At 43.0% G+C, this 19,038-nt stretch overlaps 1 protein-coding gene across 2 annotated transcripts; it reads left to right on the forward strand.

The window, feature by feature from the left end:
- The first annotated feature begins 4,820 nt into the window (after nt 1–4,820).
- Nucleotides 4,821–15,586, forward strand: LOC147123729 (fatty acid-binding protein 1, liver-like). 2 transcript variants are annotated; one of them, XM_085975550.1, is made up of 5 exons: nt 4,821–4,895; nt 9,431–9,551; nt 13,382–13,554; nt 13,805–13,897; nt 15,470–15,586. In XM_085975550.1, the coding sequence occupies exons 2-5, from the start codon at nt 9,485–9,487 to the stop codon at nt 15,548–15,550; spliced, it is 414 nt and encodes a 137-aa protein (XP_085831676.1). In that variant the 5' UTR covers nt 4,821–4,895; nt 9,431–9,484; the 3' UTR covers nt 15,551–15,586. The 2 variants fall into 2 exon arrangements, with proteins under 2 accessions (XP_085831676.1, XP_085831675.1); XM_085975549.1 differs by lacking the exon at nt 4,821–4,895 and adding an exon at nt 4,903–5,043.
- The last annotated feature ends 3,452 nt before the right edge of the window (nt 15,587–19,038 follow it).

A 19,038-nucleotide genomic window follows, 5' to 3' on the forward strand; every position in this document is an offset into this window, starting at 1 on the left:
CCCTGATGTGTCGCAGTGTCCGAAGCTCGGTCTCAAGCTCCATAACATGGAACTTGAGTTCCTCTAGCAGCAAACACTTGTCGCAGATGTAATCACCGTTAGCCTCAATGGGGTTCACCGGCTCCCACATCTCGCAACAGTAACACATCACCTGCTCCATTCTATATAATTAATTAAATTTCTTATTATTAGTTATGAAGACCCTGCCCGGATATATATGATAATATCACACCACTATTCAATAGGACTTACCAACTTAAAGGTATGAAAGAGAAGAGAAGGAAGAAAACCAACCAACCAGCTGATCACCAACCTCCTCTTTGAATACTGTCTGTGGAGCCTGTTTGGTTGACTCGTCTCGCTGCTCCGCCTCCGCAGTGCTGTCTAAGCCTGGGAGTGGGGAATAAAACAGAGCAAAAAACACACCCTCACCTCCCACTTATCCGAACTCTCCCACTTAGCAAAACTCCAGCAGCACTCAATGCACAAAGCACTCCGTGCACCTATAAAATTCTGTCAGCCCTGGACAGACTAGATGCTGGAAGGATGTTCCCGATGGTCGGGGAGTCCAGAACCAGGGGTCATAGTCTAAGGATAAGGGGTAGGACATTTAGGACTGAAATGAGGAGGAATTTCTTCACCCAGAGAGTGGTGAACCTGTGGAATTCTTTGCCACAGAGGGCGGTGGAGGCCAGTTCATTAAATATATTCAAGAAAGAGTTGGATATATTTGTTAAAGCTAAAGGGATCAGGGGATATGGGGAGAAGGCAGGGTCAGGGTACTGAATTTGGATGATCAGTCATGATCTCATTAAATGGCGGAGCAGGCTCGAAGGGCCGAATGGCCTACTCCTGCGCCTATCTTCTATGTTTCTATGGATGTTGTACTTTTGAAGTGTAGTTACTCTTGTAATATAGGCTAAATATGGCAGCCAATTTGTGCACAGAAATAAGATAAATATTGGCCCAGATACCAGGAGAACCTTGTGAGGTTGCAGAAGCTCTTAAGGGGGAAAAATCGAATGACCTTTCGTTGGACAATGGCCTCTCTTGGTTCAGAAGGTCTACTGTATAGTTTAGGCATGATACTGGGGATATATATTCCTACTTTGCTCATTTGGGTGTGAGCTGCCAAGCTAAATATAATTACATTTTAGTGAAGAATTACACATTGTGATTTGAACAACATTGCTTGGCCATTCAAAAAAAAGGGGAAAAAGTTATATGATGTTTTCCCTGATCTTCTTCCAACCTTCACGCTGTTTCTCCATCCTACAGTCCCACTCTGTTGAAATTAAGATTCAATAGGGTCTCCTAATCTGACTCATGTTTTCCTAGGACCTTAAAGCTGCGCAACTCCTTACGTCCCTCAATCTTTCCCTCCTACAAATCTCAGGCTGTTAATATCAAATCTTGTCCATGAATGAAGCACTACTTTCTTTATTTATTCTATCTTCTCTTTTCAAGCTTGCTGCTTTCTTGCGCTATGGGAACTAGGGATGGGCAATAATTGCCAGCGACGCCCAGATCCCATAAATGAATTTTTTAAAAGTTAATAGTCGAATAAATAGAGGCATGGCAGGGCACCTCAGTCCCGTGGAATGCACATCCTGTGCCATGTGGGAAATCCAGGACGCTTCCTGTCTCCTGGACAACCACATGTGCAGGAAGTGTCGCCGGCTGGAGGAGCTCGAGCTCCGGGTTTCAGAACTTGAGCAGCAGCTGGCGTCACTGCAGTGCATCCATGAGGCTGGGAGTTACATGGACAGCACGTTTCAGGAGGTGGTCACCCTGCAGCATAAGAGTGTGCAGGCAGAGAGGGAATGGGTGACCGTCAGACAGACAATGAGGACCAGGCAGGTAGTGCAGGAGTCCCCTGAGTGCATCTCGCTCTCCAACCAGTATTCAGTACTGGTGAGGGATTTTAATAAGCACCTGAGGGAAAAAACATTTGCAGGGCTACAGGGGAAAGGGTGGGGAAGTGAGACTAATTGAAGTGCTCTTGCAGAGAGCCGGCACAGGCTCGACAGGCCGAATGGCCTCCTTCTGTGCTGTAACCATTCTATGTTTCTATGATTCAGTGCATTTACTCACTGAGCTATCAGTCAAACTTTAATGCCTTAAAGGGAGAGACTTTTGAAATTAAGATTCAATAGGGTCTCCTAATCTGACTCAGAAGAATGAGAGGCGATCTTATTGAAACATATAAGATTGTGAAGGGGCTTGATCGGGTGGATGCGGTGAGGATGTTCCCAATGATGGGCAGCACGGTGGCATAGTGGTTAGCACTGTTGCCTCACAGCGCCAGGGACCCGGGTTCGAATCCGGCCTCGGGCGACTGTCTGTGTGGAGTTTGCACATTCTCCCCGTGTTTGCGTGGGTTTTCTCCGGGTGCTCCGGTTTCCTCCCACAGTCCAAAGATGTGCGGGTTAAGTTGATTGGCTATGATAAATTGACCCTTAGTGTTAGGGGGATTAAATACGTGGGGTTACAGGGATAGGGTGGGATATGTGTTGGTGTAGGGGTTACGGGGATCGGGTGGGATATGTGTCGGTGCAGGCTCGATGGGCCGAAATGGCCTCTATCTGCACTGTGGGGTTTCTGTGATTCTGTAATTCTGTGAAACTAGAACTAGGGGGCATAATCTTAAAATAAGGGGCTGCTCTTTCAAAACTGAGATGAGGAGAAACTTCTTCACTCAGAGGGTGGTAGGTTTGTGGAATTTGCTGCCCCAGAAAGCTGTGGAAGCTACATCATTAAATAAATTTAAAACAGAAATAGATAGTTTCCTAGAAGTAAAGGGAATTAAGGGTTACGGGGAGCGGGCAGGAAATTGGACATGAGTCTAGGTTCGGAATGGTCATGGCCCTGTGGGTAGTGGAGTGGGCCCAGGGGCCGTGTAGCCTGGTTCTGCTCCTACTGTGTTCTAATTCTGTGTTAGATTTCAGGAGATGGTTTTATTCCTGTTCCTGGCTGGGGTGGAGATCGCCTTTACAGAAGGTAAGTACTGTAGAAAATATAGGGACAGAGTGATCTCCTGGAAGAATTTCGATCGCCTAGATGGGTCGGAGAGGAATTTCCCAGATTTTTTTCTCCCAAATTGGCCATTGTGTCTTTATCTGGTTTTTCGCCTCTCCCGGGAGATCACATGGGTTCGGGTGGATGCACAGTGATAGAAGATTTGAGGTTAGGATCAGATCAGCCATGATCTTATTGAATGGTGGAGCAGGCTCGAGGGACCGATTGGCCTACTCCTGCTCCTATTTCTTATGTTCTTATGAGTTGTATTGCAAGTGAAAGCCAGTGTTGAAACTGAAAACAGATGGGCAATTGAAGCTTTCTGACTGAGATTGATAGCTTTTTGTTAGGTAATGGTGTCAAGGAATATGGAGCTAAAGCAGGCGAATGGAGTTGAGGTACAGATCAGCCATCATCTGGTTGCATGGCGGAGTAGGTCCGAGGTGGCTGAATGGCCTCCTCCTGTTCCTGTGTTCCTATAAGCTCACCTGTGAATAGTACAGATTTGGATAGCTTATCTAACGATATTTATTAATAAAAATACTACCTGGGTTCAAACTCCTGGAACTCCCTCCCTAACAGCACTGTGGGAGTACCTTCACCACGCGGACTGCAGCGGTTCAAGAAGGCAGCTCACCACCACCTTCTCAAGGATAAATGCTGGCCTTGCCAGCGACGCCCACATCCCAGGAACAAATACAAAAAAAGTATTGATGCAGCAGTTCAATTAATCACAATCTTAATGCAGTACTGTGTTTTGCTGCAGCTTAGGTCCTCCCAATCTTGCCTCCTGTTGACTGAAGCCAATTGATCTGATCACTTAGAGAGAGGACAACTTCAGCATTAGAGAAGTTGTGGCATATGCAAGAGGCTATGCCATACAGTTCAACATAAGAAATAGGAGGAGGAGTCGGCCATTTGGCCCTTCGAGTCTACTCCGCTATTCAATAAGATCATGGCTGATCATCTACCTCATCTCCACTTTCCTGAACTATCCCCATATCCCTTGATTCCCTTAATATTCAAAAATCTATCGCTCTCCGACTTGGGCCTCTTGCACTCTTTCAGACTTGGGGAATGGCGCATTGTACAGGAGATTGTAAAAGTAGAAGACTATGTACTGGACAAAATAAATACAACCAGCCATTGGCATGGACACTTCTTTCGAAATTTCTGTCCACATTTGTTCTCAACCAGGTTTATCTTTGATCACCCAGTGTGCAGGCTGAACAGTATGGAAGATGTATTGGTAGATCTGCTCCTGGGTGTGATGAAGCCAACTGTACATAAGGCCACGATCCACAAGATTGCCAGGGAAGATCTCTCAGGCTGCTAGCCCATGTTTAGATCTTTGGAGTATGAGGGGGTAACTGTCGATTACAACCATGTATCTACCACGACTAGTGGGCACCACAGGACAACAACTGCTTCATTGACCCAAATATTAAAATTGTCATTTATTTTTTATTCCTGGCATTCACTGTTCATTTAGATAGGTTGTACAATCTTTATTAGTGACATCTCTTTCCTTGGAGGTGCTTGTCGTTATTCTGGTGGCACCACCATTCATCACCCTCAGGTAAAATAGGACAGTTTTGAAGTTGAGTTGACAATTGAGTAGATTGATGGTAGGATAAACCAATTGCCTTCAATAGTCTGGAGGATCGTTTACCAATTGATTTTATTAATTAAAGTTTAACCAGAATTGATTGTTATGGTTGAACCACGGAGATCCTTTTCTGCATTCCTCTGGAAATATCATGATTTCAATTAACAGGCCCTCATTTTCTCCTGAATTCCAACTGACTGCCCAGATGTAGCTCCCATAAATTGTCCCTTGGGGTTCATTTCTACTAGTCTATCTATTTTTTTTTAAGGTATCGGTTAAAAGGTTTTGCTTAAATCTTGCCTGCATATTTTGGTTAACCTTCCTTCCCCCAGTTATAAAAAGGCTTTTTGTGGTCATTTGGTCCTTTATAGTTGATTGTGGTTTGTTGGTTGGAACTAAATGAAGCCGAACAACAGGTTTACATTGCTTTCTTGTTTGTAGAAAATGACTTCATCTATCTTTATTGCTACAAATTCTCCTGTACTATCTGGATAAAATTCCAATGGCTCTTGGGGATAACTGAAAAGCTAAAAGCTGCTGTTGGGGAAAACCTGTAATTACTTGGAATGATGGAGTTGAGTTCATGAGAGCATTTTTTATGCAAACCTTATTCTTTTAAGGCGAGTTGTGTAATTATAGGAGCTAGTTTAATGCTGCCTCTGACATAGTAAATCTACTGTATCTTGGTATTCAGTGTTTGATTTTTTTTTGATGAAGTATATGGCACGAGGTTTTTTTTAATGGAATATATCAATAAATCTATTTTGGTCTTTTACTTGTGGACTAAATTGTCACTTTAATGTTGGTTCATGTGACTCAAAGGAACTGGATTGTGACTCAAAGGAACTGGATTATGTCTTCTAATCCAGTATTGATTTAGTGTAGGGGGGAAATATTTTTCTGGGTTGTTAGCTTTTGGTTTTAAGTTGAATAAATCTACATCTTCAAGCCATGTCTAATTGTATTACTTTTTTGATCAGAATGTTAAATGTTGCATTTGTTCAAATCATCATACAGTTAACATTTGCTAAATTGTCACTGACCCATAATTTCTCTAGTACAGTTGAAAGATCCCTGGAATTAAATGCTTGTCTTACTACTTTGTCCTCTCTCTCTCTCCCTGTAATCTTTCCACAATAAATGCCAGGCTACTTGCAATTTAAATTGTCTTTTGCACGTTGGGATATTTTACTATGTTAAAGGTGTTTTAGTTCTCTTCACTTCATGGTGCTCCTCCCTGCAATCAAGTTAGCCAATATGAATTAGGAAACTTTGAATTAATCCAGTGTAGATTATAATGCTGTTCTTTAGATAATGTTTTAACTGAAACTTGTCCCTAAATCGGTGATAAATTTCATGTCTGTGGGTGTTAGGGTCCATTGTAGTGATGTACTTGTCATTATATTCGGGGAGACATTAGAAATGTATTGCCTGAGGATTGGGACACTTTTTTTTTTACAAAAAAAGGTATTAAATTAACACAAGGAACTACAGGTAGTTCTGTTCTGGGGGCAAGTATTCAAAATAACCCCAAGTGATAATGACGCATCTAGCTGTGATTGAAGGGACCGAGTGCAATATATCCAAGTTTGCTGACAATACAAAGCTAGGTGGGAAAGTAAGTTGTCGGGAGGACACTAAGCTTGTAAAGGGATATAGACAGGTTAAGTGAGTGGGAAACCAGGTGGCAGATGGAGTATTAAGGTTGTGCCTTCTGTTGCCCAAGCTCTAATTCTCTGCCTCTACCTCTTTCCTCCTTTTTTAAGATGCTCCTTTAAAACCTACCCCTCTGGCCAAAGTTTTTGTTACCTGCCCTAATTTCTTGTGGCTCGGTGTCAAATTTTTTGTTTTGATGCTCCCGTGAAGGGCCTTGGGATGTTTTACTATGTTAAAGGTGCTATATAAGTTCACTTGGTAAGAATAGAAAAACAATATTTTTTAAATGGTGAGGAACTTAAATGTTTGTACAGGAAACAGTATGCAGGTGCAGCAAGCAATTGAAAAGGCAAATGGCATGTTGGTCTTTATTCCAAGGGTGTTGGAGTACTAGAGTAAGGAAGTCTTGCTACAATTGTACAGGGATTTGAGGCCCCACCTGGAGTACTGTACACAGTTTTGGTCTCCTTTTTCTGAGAAAGGACTTGCTAACCTTGGAGGCGGTGCAACAAAGGTTCACTAGATTGATCCCTGGGATTGGAGAGTTGTCTTGTGGAAAGATGGAGCAGATTTGGCCTATACTCTAGTTTTAGAAGAATGAGCTGATCTCATTGAAACATATGATTGAGGGGGTAGTATGTCCGGGTAGATGATGAGGTTGTTTCCTGTGGCTGGAGTGTCTAGAACTAGGGGGCATTGTCTCTGGATATGGGGTCAGCCATTTAAGACTGAGATGAGGAGGAATTTCTTCACTCAGTGGGTTGTGAATCTTTGGAATTCTCTACACCAAAGGGCTGTGGATGCTGAGTTGTATATTCAAGGCCAAGATAGCTAGACTTTTGGACTCTAGGGATCTAATCAAGGGGTATGGGGATTGAGTAGGAAAGTGGAGTTGGTTGAGGTTGAAGATCAGTCATGGTCTTATTTAATGGTGGAGCAGATGAGGAAGGGCCATATGGCCTGCTCCTAGTTCTTGTGTTCATGAAGTGGCTACACGGATTTATGGGAGGGAGGTCTTAAATTTATTGAAGTTAAGGGAAATGACTGACATTGTTGACAATTGGGAATTGTGGGTGTGCTGTTTAAATCCAGCAAAACTTTTGATCCTGTGCCACACATGATTAGTTTGCAAGTAGGAACAAATGGGCAAGCTTTGGAGATGGGTTGAAAACTAATGCAATTGGTGGTTGAGTAGAGCTGTGTTATCAAGACAATGGCTCGCTTGCAGAGTACCACAGATCAATGCTAGGAGCACTGCTGTTGGCCCTCTGTAGGGACAAGGCCAGTTGTCGAAGGCTATATTCAGTAGAACTATCATTGCTTGGCTCCTGAAGTAAAATCTCATACATGTGCATCCAGCCATGTGCAGATTATTCAAATGTTTAGCAAGCAGGAAGGGAAGATCTCACCTTAAATTGAATAAAGTATTGTTACTACCCCCCAGAAGTCTCAACGGACCCCCTGGCCATGTCTTGACTTCAGTGGATTTACATGATGTGGTTGTCAAACCAAAGTGGCGAGACTAGCAGGGATGGTGCTGGCTTGGCTCTTACCCCAGATTTACACTTGAGTATAGCATTGAAGAGAAGGCTCAAGTGCCATGTTCACGATTCTTTGGAGAAGTTAAATTGAACCCTCAATACTTTGAGATTGCATTGAGTGTTAGAACCAGGGACATGTATTAGAATTTGGAGACGGTGCACAGACTTTGGGCTTAAATATTTGAAGGAAACTGAGTTTGATTTTTGAGGCGATTTGTTCTTTGACCTACCTGGTGGACTGCAGAGTCACTTCTGGTGCTGTAATCTATGATGTGCAAAGCATAGCTCTGATTGCAGAAATAGTAGTGCTGTGGTCAGTTTGGTGACTTGGGGTTGTGTGAAGTCTCTCCTAGTTGCATGTTAACACTCTGTACATTTAAAAATGTACAAGGAGTACTTTGCCCACAGCTAGAAAATCAAATTTACTAACTTGATGGTTTTTTTGATAAGGTAACGGTGTTAATGAGGGCAATGTGGTTGATGTGGTGTACATGGACTTCCAAAAGGCTTTTAATAAGTGCCATAATAGGCTTGCCAGCAAAGTTGAAGCCCATGGAATAAAGGACAGTGGCAGCATGGATACAAAATTGGCTAAGTGACAGGAAACCGAGCAGTGGTGTGGTTGTTTTTCAGACTGGAGGAAGGTATACTGTGGTGTTCCCCAGGGGTTGGTACTAGAACTACTGCATTTCTTGATGTATATTAATTACTTGGACTTGAGTGTACAAGGCACAATTTGAAAATTGGCAGATGTGACAAAACTTGGAAGTATAGTGAACAGTGAGGAGGATAATAAGACTTCAAGAAGACCGAGACAGACAGGCTGGTGAAATGGGTGGACTTGTGGATGAAATTGAATGCAGAAGTGATACATTTCTGTAGAAAGAACTATGAGGCAGTATAAACTAAAAGGAACAATTCTAAAGGGGGTGCTTGAACAGGGACCTGGGGGTATGTGCACAATTATTGAAGGTGGCAGGGCAGGTTGAGAAAGTAGTTTTAAAAAAAAAAAAAGCACATGGGATCCTGGGCTTCATAAATAGGCAAGTGTACAAAAGCAAGGAAGTTATGATGAACATTTATAAAACATTGGTTTTGCCTCAAGTGGAGTATTGTCTAATTCTGGGGACTGCACTTTAGGAAGGATGTGAAGGAGGGTGCAGAAACTATTTGAGAATGATTCCAGGGATGAGGGACTTCAGATAGTGGATAGACTAGAAGCTGGGGTTGTTCTCCTTGGGAGAGGAGATTTGAGGTGCTAAATCATGAGGGGTCTAGACTGAGTAGATAGAGAAACTGTTCCATTGGTGGAAGGGTCTATAGAACCAGAAGACAGATTCAAGGTGATTGGCAAAAGAACCAAAGGTGACATGAGGAAAAAATTTTACTCCGTGGTTAGGATCTGGAATACACTGCCTGAAAGGGTGCTGGAGGCAGATTCAATCGTGGCTTTCAAAAGGGAATTGGATAAGTACTTGAAGGGGAAAAATATTTACAGGGGAGTGGGACTAGCTGAAGCGCTCTTGCAGAGAGCTGGCACAGGCTGAGTGGCCTCCTTCTGTGGTTGTTACCATTCTGACTCTGAATTGACTGGTTTTGCATTTAGGTAAAGGAATCTGTACAAAGCAAACCCTGCTTCTCTGAATGCTGAGCATCTATCATGGACTTCAGTGGACAGTATGAACTTGAGAGCCAGGAAAATGTGGAATTATTTATGAAAGCTCTAGGTAAGCTCATGTAAATGACATGGAGCACTGTATTGCATTAAGCACTTGTACTTTGTTGTCAGGTAATTTGTCTCGGATGTATATCTGAGAACCCATTGCATTATAGAATTTGACATCACTTTGGCAATTGGGTCCAATGCACCTGTGCTAGCTCTCTGCTATCTATTTTGTCCCTCTTTCAAATATTTATCTACTTTTTGGTTTTAAAAGCCATTATGGAGCCTGCTTCCACAATCTTTCAGATGGGGCATTTGATGGTTGGAATCGAGCAGAGGAGGCGGCCACTTGGCCCATCGTGCCTATGTTCGCACTTTGGTAGGGCTATCCAATTAATCCCACTTGCTTGCTCTTTCCCCATAGCCCTGAAATTTTGAATTTTTTTAAATTTTGCTTTCAGATCAATGTATGCCCTCCATTAGAAACATAGAAGATAGGAGCAGGAGTAGGCCATTCGGCCCCTCGAGCCTGCTCCGCCATTCAATGCGATCATGGCTGATCATCCAAATTCAGTACCTGGTCCCTGCTTTCTCCCCATACCTCTTGATCCCTTTAGCCTTAAGAAGGAGTTGGATATATTTCTTGAATATATTTAATGAACTGGCCTCCACTGCCTTCTGTGGTAGTGTTCCACAGGTTCACCACTCTGGGTGAAGAAATTCCTCCTCATTTCTGTCCTAAATGGCCTACCCTTTATCCTTAGACTGTGACCCCTGGTTCTGGACTCCAACCATCGGGAACATCCTTCCTGCATCTAGTCTGTCCAGGCCTGACAGAATTTTATAAGTTTCAATGAGATCCCCTCTCATTCATCTACACTCTAGTGAGTACAAGCCCAATTGACCCAACTCTCCTGATACGTCATTCCTGCCATCCCAGGTATCAGCCTGGTGAATCTTCGCTGAACTCCTTCCATGGCAAGAACATCCTTCCTCAGATAAGGTGACCAAAACTGCACACAATACTCAAGATGTGGTCTCACCAAGGCCCTGTACAACTGCAGCAAGACATCCTTGTTCCTGTACTCAAACCCTCTCGCTACGAAGGCCAACATACCATTTGCCTTCTTAACCGCCTGCTGCACCTGCATGCTTACCTTCAGCGACTGGTGCACAAGGACACCCAGGTCTCGTCGCACTTCCCCTTCTCCCAATCTATTGCCATTAAGATAATAATCTGCCTTCCAGTTTTTGCCACCAAAGTGGATAACCTCACATTTATCTGTTATATTGCATCTGCCATGTTTCTGCCCAATCACCCAACATGTCCAAATCATCCTGGAGTTTCTCGACATCCTCTTCACAGCACATGCGCCCACCCAGCTTTGTTGTCTGCAAACTTGGAGATATTACATCTAGTTCCCTTGTCTAGATCATTAATATATATTGTGAAATAGCTGGGGTCCAAGTACGGATCCCTGCAGTACCCCACTAGTCACTGCCTGCCACTTGGAAAAAGATCCATTTATTCCAACTCTTTGCTTTGTCTGCCAACCCGTTCTCTATCCAAGTCAATACCTTGCCCCCAATCCCATGTGCCTTAACTTTACACGCTAATCTCTTATGCGGGACCTTATCGAAGGCCTTCTGAAAGTCCAGATACACCACATCCACTGGTTCTCCCTTCTCTATTTTACCAGTTACATCCTCAAAAAATTCCAGTAGATTAGTCGAGCACGATTTACCTTTTGTGAATCCATGTTGACTTTGTCCAATCCTGTCACTGTTTTCCAAGTGCTCTGCTATTACATCTTTTACAATGGACGCTAGCATTTTCCCCACTACTGATGTCTGGCATACTGGTCTGTAATTCCACGTTTTCTCTCTACCACCTTTTTTGAATAGTTGGGTAACATTAGCTTCCCTCCAATCCATGGGTACTGTTCCAGATTCCATCAAATGTTGGAAGATGATCAGCAATGCTTCTACTATTTCAAGGGCCACTTCCTTAAGTACCCTAGGTTGTAGATTATCAGGCCCTGGGGATTCATCGGCCTTCAATCCCATCAATTTCCCAAACACCATTTCCCTACAAATACTGATTTCTTTCAGTTCCTCCCTTTCATCAGACCCTATGTTCCCCAGCATCTCTGGGAGGTTATTTGTGTCCTCCTTTGTGAAGACAGAACCAAAATATGTATTTAGTTGGTCTGCCATTTCTTTGTTCCCCATTATAAATTCCCCTGATTCTGCCTGCAAGGGACCTATGCTTGACTTCACCAATTTTTTTTTTCTCTTCACATATCTATAAAAGCTTTTACAGTCAGTTTTATGTTCCCTGAAAGCTTACACTATTCTATTTTCCCCTTCTTAATTAATCCCTTTGTCCTCCTTTGTTGAAATTTAAACTGCTCCCAATCCTCAGGATTACTGCTTTTTCTGGCCAATTTATATGTCCTCTCCTTGGATCTTATGCTAGCCCTAATTTCCCTTGTTAGCCACAGTTGAGTCACCTTTTCTGTTTTATTTTTATGCCAAACCGGGATGAACAAATTCTGTAGTTCATCCATGCAGTCTTTGAATGTTTGCCATTGCCTATCCACCGTCAACCCTGAGTGACATTCCCCAATCAATCCTACCCAACTTGCGCCTCAGACCATTGTAGTTTCGTTTATTTAAATTCAGGACCCTAGTCTGAGTCAACTACTTCATTCTCCATCTTAATGAAGAATTCGATCATATGATCGCTCCGACCCAAAGGGCCTTGTACAACAAGATTGCTAATTAATCCTTTCTCGTTACATAATACCCAGTCTAAGATGGCTTGATCTCTGATTGGTTCCTTGACATTGATCCAGGAATTCCTCCTCCACAGTATTACTAATTTGGTTAGCCCAATCTATATGTAGATTAAAGTCACCCATGATGACTGCTGTGCCCTTATTGCACGCTTCTTTAACTTCCCTTTTAATACCATCCACAACCTCCGCATTACTGTTTGGAGGTCTATATACTGCTCCCACTAATGTTTTCTGCCCCTTGGTATTTCTCTATTCTACCCATACAGATTCCACATCATCAGAGCTAATATCCTTCCTTACAATTGTTAATCCCTCCTTTAACCAGTAATGCTACCCCACCTCCTTTTCCTTTTTGCCTATCTTTCCTGAATATCAAATACCCCTGGATGTTGAGTTCCTAGCCTTGGCCATCCTGGAGCCATGTTTCCATAATCCCAACCAAATCCTATTTGTTTACCTCTTTGCGCAGCCAATTCATCCGCCTTATTACAAATGCTCCTCGCATTAAGACACCAAAACCTTCAGGCTTATTTTTTTAATGCTCTTAGACCTATTATAATTATTTACTGTGGCCATGGTTGATTTCTCTGACTGCCACTTTTGGTTTTTCTCTTGCTTTTATCCTTGTTTCCCTTTCCTCGGTCCCCCTGCTCAGTTTCCCAACCCCCTGCCATCTTAGTTTAAACCCTCCCCCAGAGCACATGCAAACACTCCCCCTAGGACATCGGTTCCAGCCCTGCCCAAGTGCAAACTGTCTGGTTTGAACTGGTCCCACCTCCCCCAGAACCAGTTCCAATGTCCCAGGAACGTTAATCCCTCCCTGTTGCACCATTCCTCTAACCACGTATTCATCTGAAATATCCTTCTATTTCTACTCTGACTAGCATGTGGCACTGGTAGCAATCCTGAGATTACTACCTTTTTGAGGTCCTATTTTTTAATTTACCTCCTAACTCCCTATATTCAGCTTTTAGGACCTCATTACCAACTCACTGACCAATTGAACTAATTTGTTTCCTTTTTTTTTTAATCATGAGTGTATCTATAATCTAAGCAGTGTTTACTACTGTGTGGTCCCTCTTGCACTTTCCAGGAATCCCAGAGGACCTGATTGAAAAAATCAAAGACCTCAAGAGTGTTACTAAAATTGTCCAAAATGGAGACGACTTCATCATTGCTATCCAAACTGGCAGTCAAGTGCTCGTCAATAACTTTACCCTTGGGCAAGAGACACATGTGGAAACTCCTGCAGGAGAGAAGGTCAAGGTAATGTAACCTAGTGTTTGGGAGGTGATGAACTTGTGGAATGCCTATATAATTTAACTAACTAGTTTTCCTGTTGGGTAAGTTTTTTTTTTGATAAGTCACTTTTTGAAATACGGCCTCCTGTCTAACTGATGTACTTGCAATCTTTATTAAGCTGTTTAGTCCAGTATAACTTGCACAATGAATGCTTAGAACTATTGAGCCTCCTTTTTAAATATATTTGACTCCCATGGTTTTATTGTTTGCATAGGCTGTAATGACCCTGGAAGGAGGGAATAAACTAGTAGTGAACACAAAAGGCATTACCTCTGTTGCAGAATTCAATGGAGATCAGATGACCAATGTAAGTTTCAATTAAGATGATCACCTGCAGATTACTGGCCTCTTCTGTTTGCCAGTAATAGCCTCACTGGTGTAGTACAATGAGCAGCAAGTAACATGTCAAATTAGGGGAATGGTAGCCCACAATTGGAAAAATATGTAATAAATGCGGTTTGATGAAGATCACTGCAAAATGATAGTTGAGGGGAGATGAGCCACATGGCATTGTATCATAAATGGATTGCTGAGGGGTGCCACTACATGCACCCTGGAAATCAGGTGGCATACCCCAGTTTTATCTTTAAAAATTCCATTTGCCCTTTTTATCTTGATGTGAGCATCACTGGCAAGGCCAGCATTTGAGAAGGTGCTGGTGAGCTGCATTCATGAACCACTGCAGTCTGTGTGGTGAAGGTGCCCCTACAATGCTGTTGGGTAGGGAGTTCCAGGAATTTGACCCAGTGACTATGAAGGAATGGCAATATATGTCCCAAGTCAGGATGTTGTTTGACTGTGTTCCCATGCACCTGCTGCCCTTGTCCTTCTAGGTGGTGGAGGTCACCAGTTTGGAAGGTGCTGCCAAATATGCCAGACAGTAAGGATAGCAAGTTTCCTTCCCACTAAAGGGCATTAATGAAGAATGAGTTGGGTTTTTGACAATCCAACAGCTTTAATGTCTCTGGGGAAAATGAGTAAGGTCCAGTCACCATGTATAGAAATGGCCTCCTTTTATACATTCTGTTAAATATTTATTCATGATAGCAGGTGATGCTGGCAAGGCCAGCATTTATTGCCCTTAATGTGATGGTGAGCTGCTGCCTTGAACCGCTGCAGTCTGTGGTGAAGGTACTCCCACAGTGCTGTTAGGGAGGGAGTTCCAGGATTTTGACCCAGCAATGATGAAGGATTGGTGATATACTTCCAAGTCAGGCTGATGTGTGACTTGGAGGTGGTGGTGTTCCCATGGGCCTGCTGCCCTTGTCCTTCTAGGTGGTAGAGGTTGTGGATTTGGGAGGTGCTGCCAAAGAAGCCTTGGTGAATTGCTGCAGTGGATCTTGTAGATGGTACACACTGCAGCCATGGTACGCTGGTGGTGGAGGGAGTGAATGTTTGTTTAAGGTGGTGGATGGGGTGCCAATCAAGCAGGCTGCTTTGTCTTGGGTGGTGTCCAGCTTCGAGTGTTGTTGGAGCTGCACTCATCCAGGCAAGTGGAGAGTATTCCATCACACTTCTGACTTGTGCCTTGTAGATGGTGGAAAGGCTTTGGGGAGTCAGGAGGTGAGACACTTGCTGCAGAATACCCAACCTCTGACCTGCTCTTGTTGCCACAGTATTTGTGACTGGTCCAGTTAAGTTTCTGGTCAATGGTGACCCCAGGATATTGATGGTGGGGGATTTGGTGATGGCAATACTATTTTCTTGTCTAAAGTAAATCAGTCTGTATTGATGATTTGTTGCAATTTTCACAGTTAAGGATTTTGCACAGACACTTGGCCTTGTGCCTGTAATAGTGGGTTTTGAAGCCTGAATATAGATTACCACTTTACACCAATATAGCTGAAAAGCTTAACATCTACCTTGTCTTTTCTTTCAGACAATAACTTTTGGAAATGTTGTTTACAAGCGGATAAGCAAAAGAATTCAAGAGCCTCAATCTGAAGATGATCGCTTGTAGTTCATTATAATTGCAAAAATAAAGCTTGTGCAATAATCCGTGGTATGACTGGTCACTGCTAATTCACTACTGTGGACTTCTATAGTGCTATGGAGGCCTCATCATTGGCTCTACTATATTCAGTGATGAATGTGTTCTTCCATTGGCAAGTTGGGTCACTTTCTGGTTTCCATAAATTTAAATGTGTAAGTGTCTCTCCATAGAGAACACAATTGCTAGAGAAAAGTATGGTACATAAATGGAAGTTATCCTTGTAAAGATGATTTTTCACTTCCTTTGCAGAGCAAGTTTTGGGCAGGCTTTGGCCAACTCTTTATGGTCCAAATATAATCAGAGCTGCTACCTTGGCATCTGTCATACCTGCTTCCTGCCATGTAAAAACAGGAGTAGGCCATTTGGCCCCTTGCGTCTGTTCTGCCATTCAATTATATCATGGCTGATCTGTATCTTGACTCCATCCACCTACCTTGTACCATATCCTTTTATACTGTCTTATTATCAAAAATCTATTGTGCTAGCATCTTTTGGAGAGTTCCACACTTCTACCACTGGTTGTGTGAAGAAGTGTTTCCTAACTTCTCTTCTGAATGGCCTGGTTCTGATTTTAAGGTTATATCCCCTTGTCCTAGACTCTCCATCAGAAGATTTCTCTCTATCTACCCCATCACTTCCTCAATCAAATCACACCTTAACCATCTATATTCTAGAATACAAGTGTAGTTTATGTAATATCATCTAATCCTTGGAGCCCTGGTAAAATGGTGATTCTACACTCCTTCAAAGGCCAATATATCCTTTAAGATGCAGTTCCCAGAACTGTACACAGTACTCCAGATGTGGTCATACTAGGGCTTTGTATAGCTAGCAAAATTTCCTCCCCTTTATATTTTAGCTCTTAGTGTGGTATAGTACCGAGGAAGTGCACAAAACTTGATACCAATGATTTCTGTATGGGGAGACTATCTATTGTTGGTTTGACTGCTTCCTTTTTTATATACTACCTGGAAACTACATCGAGTACAATGAGCTGGGAAATATACTACACAGCCACTGACTAAGCTAGGACTAAGGTGTCAGCAATGTGTTTGGATGTCCCAAAGCACTTTACAGGCAGTGAAGTACTTTTTTGGTATAATCACTGTTTTAATATAGGCAATGCAACAGCCCATTTGTACATGGCAAGGCACAGCATCCCACCAACAATGTGATCAGATAATCTGTTTGATGTTGGCTGAGTGATAAATATTCATTAGGACGCTCCTGCTCTTTGACAAGTGCCATGGGATCGTTTGTCCTTCTGAGAAGGCAGATGGGGTCTCTGTTGCGGTCATCTGAAAGACTGCCTGACCGTGCAGCACTCTTCAGTACTACACAAGTGTCAGCCTTGATTTTTGTGCTAAAGTCTCTGGAGTGGGACTTGAACCCACAAACTTCTGACTCCGGCAAGTGTGTGGCATAGTATTACATAGTATGTATGGCACAGAAACCAGCCATCGGGCCTGACTGCTCCGAACAAGCTTCCTCCCATCCTTCTTCCTCACCCCATCAACATATCCTTCTATTCCCTTCCTATGTACTTATCTCGCTTCCCCTTAAATGCATCTATACTAGTTGCCTCAACTGCTCCTTGTGGTAGTGAGTTCCACTCTAGGTAAAGAAGTTTTTCCTGGATCCCCTATTGGATTTATGTGACTTGCATTTATGTCCTCTAGTTCTAGTCTCCTTCCTGTAAGTGGAAGCATCTTCTCTGCATCTTAACATCTACCCCATCAAACCTTTCATAATAAAGATCTCTTGGGTCACCCCTCAGTCTTTCTAGAGTGACGGGCCCCAGCCTATTCAATCTTTCTTGTATAACTCTCTAGTTTAAAAAAAAAAAAAAAAAAAAAATTGTGCCATTGTGCCTTCTCCAGTGTGCCTCTATCTTTTTTAGAATATGGAGATTGGCACTGTTCAAGACTCCAAGTATGTTCTAAACAAGGTTCTATATAAGTTTAATAGTCTCTTAACTCTATCCCTCTAGAAATGGACCCCAGTGCTTTTTAAAAAAAATGTCCTTATTAACCTGTGTTGCTACTTTTAGTGACTTTTTGTACCTCTGCTCCTCTACCTATTTGGACTCTTTTCCAAGGAGTATGTGGTCTCCTTATTCTTACCAAATGTATCATGTCACACTGGTCTCTATTGAAGTTCATTTACCAATTGCACACCCATTCTGCAAGTTTATTGTTTTCCTGTATTCACTACACCCCCCAATTTGGTGTTATCTGCAAATTTTGAAACGACTTCTAATTCCAATATCCAAATCCTTGATGACAATAGTGATCCTTGTAGAACAGTATTTTCTGCCTTTTGCCAGGCTGAGTAACTACCTTTTTACGCCTTTGTTTTGTAGCCAGCTAGCTATCCATTCTGTTACTTGTCCCCTGACTCCCCTCCACATGTTCTGACCTTAATCATGAGTCTACTATGGGGTACCTTTAACAGAGGCCTTTAGAAAATCCAGCACTAGCCACTGACCCAAGGCTGGTTTACTCTAAGTCACAGCATTTCAGTTACATTCACTATTAAAATAGACCCCTATTTGAGCATTGTTTTTCTTGAGAAAGCAAGGTGATGTTTGGAGTGTTGGCTATTTTATTATTGAATAAGTTAAACAGCCAAGGCCCCCTAGTCAAGATGGAAACCCATCGTACAGGGAACCCCCAGCTTCTGTCGTGACACTACAGACTTCTTACAGAGACTCAGCACCCATGGACCAGTCGAACCAGGAACACTCCTCACCACGATGGATGTCTCGGCACTCTACACCAGTATCCCCCACGATGACGGCATCGCTGCGACAGCCTCAGTAATCAACACCAACAACAGCCAATCTCCAGACGCCATCCTACAACTCATCCGCTTCATCCTTGACCACAATGTCTTCACCTTTGACAACCAGTTCTTTACCCAAACACACGGAACAGCCATGGAGACCAAATTCGCACCCCAATATGCCAACATCTTCATGCACAAGTTTGAGCAAGACTTCTTCACTGCACAGGACCTCCAACCAACGCTATACACCAGATACATCAATGACATTTTCTTCCTATGGACCCACGGCGAAGAATCACTGAAAAGACTACACGATAACATCAAGTTCCATCCCACCATCAAACTCACCATGGACTACTCCTCAGAATCGGTTTCATTCTTGGACACACGAATCTCCATCAAAGACGGACACCTCAGCACTTCACTCTACCACAAGCCCACGGACAACCTCACGATGCTCCACTTCTCCAGCTTCCACCCTAACCACGTTAAAGAAGCCATCCCCTATGGACAAGCCCTGCGAATACACAGGATCTGCTCAGATGAGGAGGAACGCGATGGACACCTACAGACACTGAAAGACGCCCGCGTAAGAACGGGATATGACGCTCGACTCGTCGGTTGACAGTTCCGACGGGCCACAGCGAAAAATCGCATAGACCTCCTCA

This window comes from Somniosus microcephalus, chromosome 2, assembly GCF_052327205.1.
Source record: "Somniosus microcephalus isolate GS21.2 chromosome 2, FLI_Smic_1.0, whole genome shotgun sequence".
Taxonomy (NCBI): Eukaryota; Metazoa; Chordata; class Chondrichthyes; order Squaliformes; family Somniosidae; genus Somniosus; species Somniosus microcephalus.

Excerpts from the sequence above, each read along its gene's own strand:
- LOC147123729 (XM_085975550.1), top strand. The coding sequence starts at position 9,485 with ATGGACTTCAGTGGACAGTATGAACTTGAGAGCCAGGAAAATGTGGAA. Across the intron at positions 13,555-13,804 it reads CTGCAGGAGAGAAGGTCAAG|GCTGTAATGACCCTGGAAGG; the intron begins GTAATGTAACCT and ends TTGTTTGCATAG. Across the intron at positions 13,898-15,469 it reads ATGGAGATCAGATGACCAAT|ACAATAACTTTTGGAAATGT; the intron begins GTAAGTTTCAAT and ends CTTTTCTTTCAG.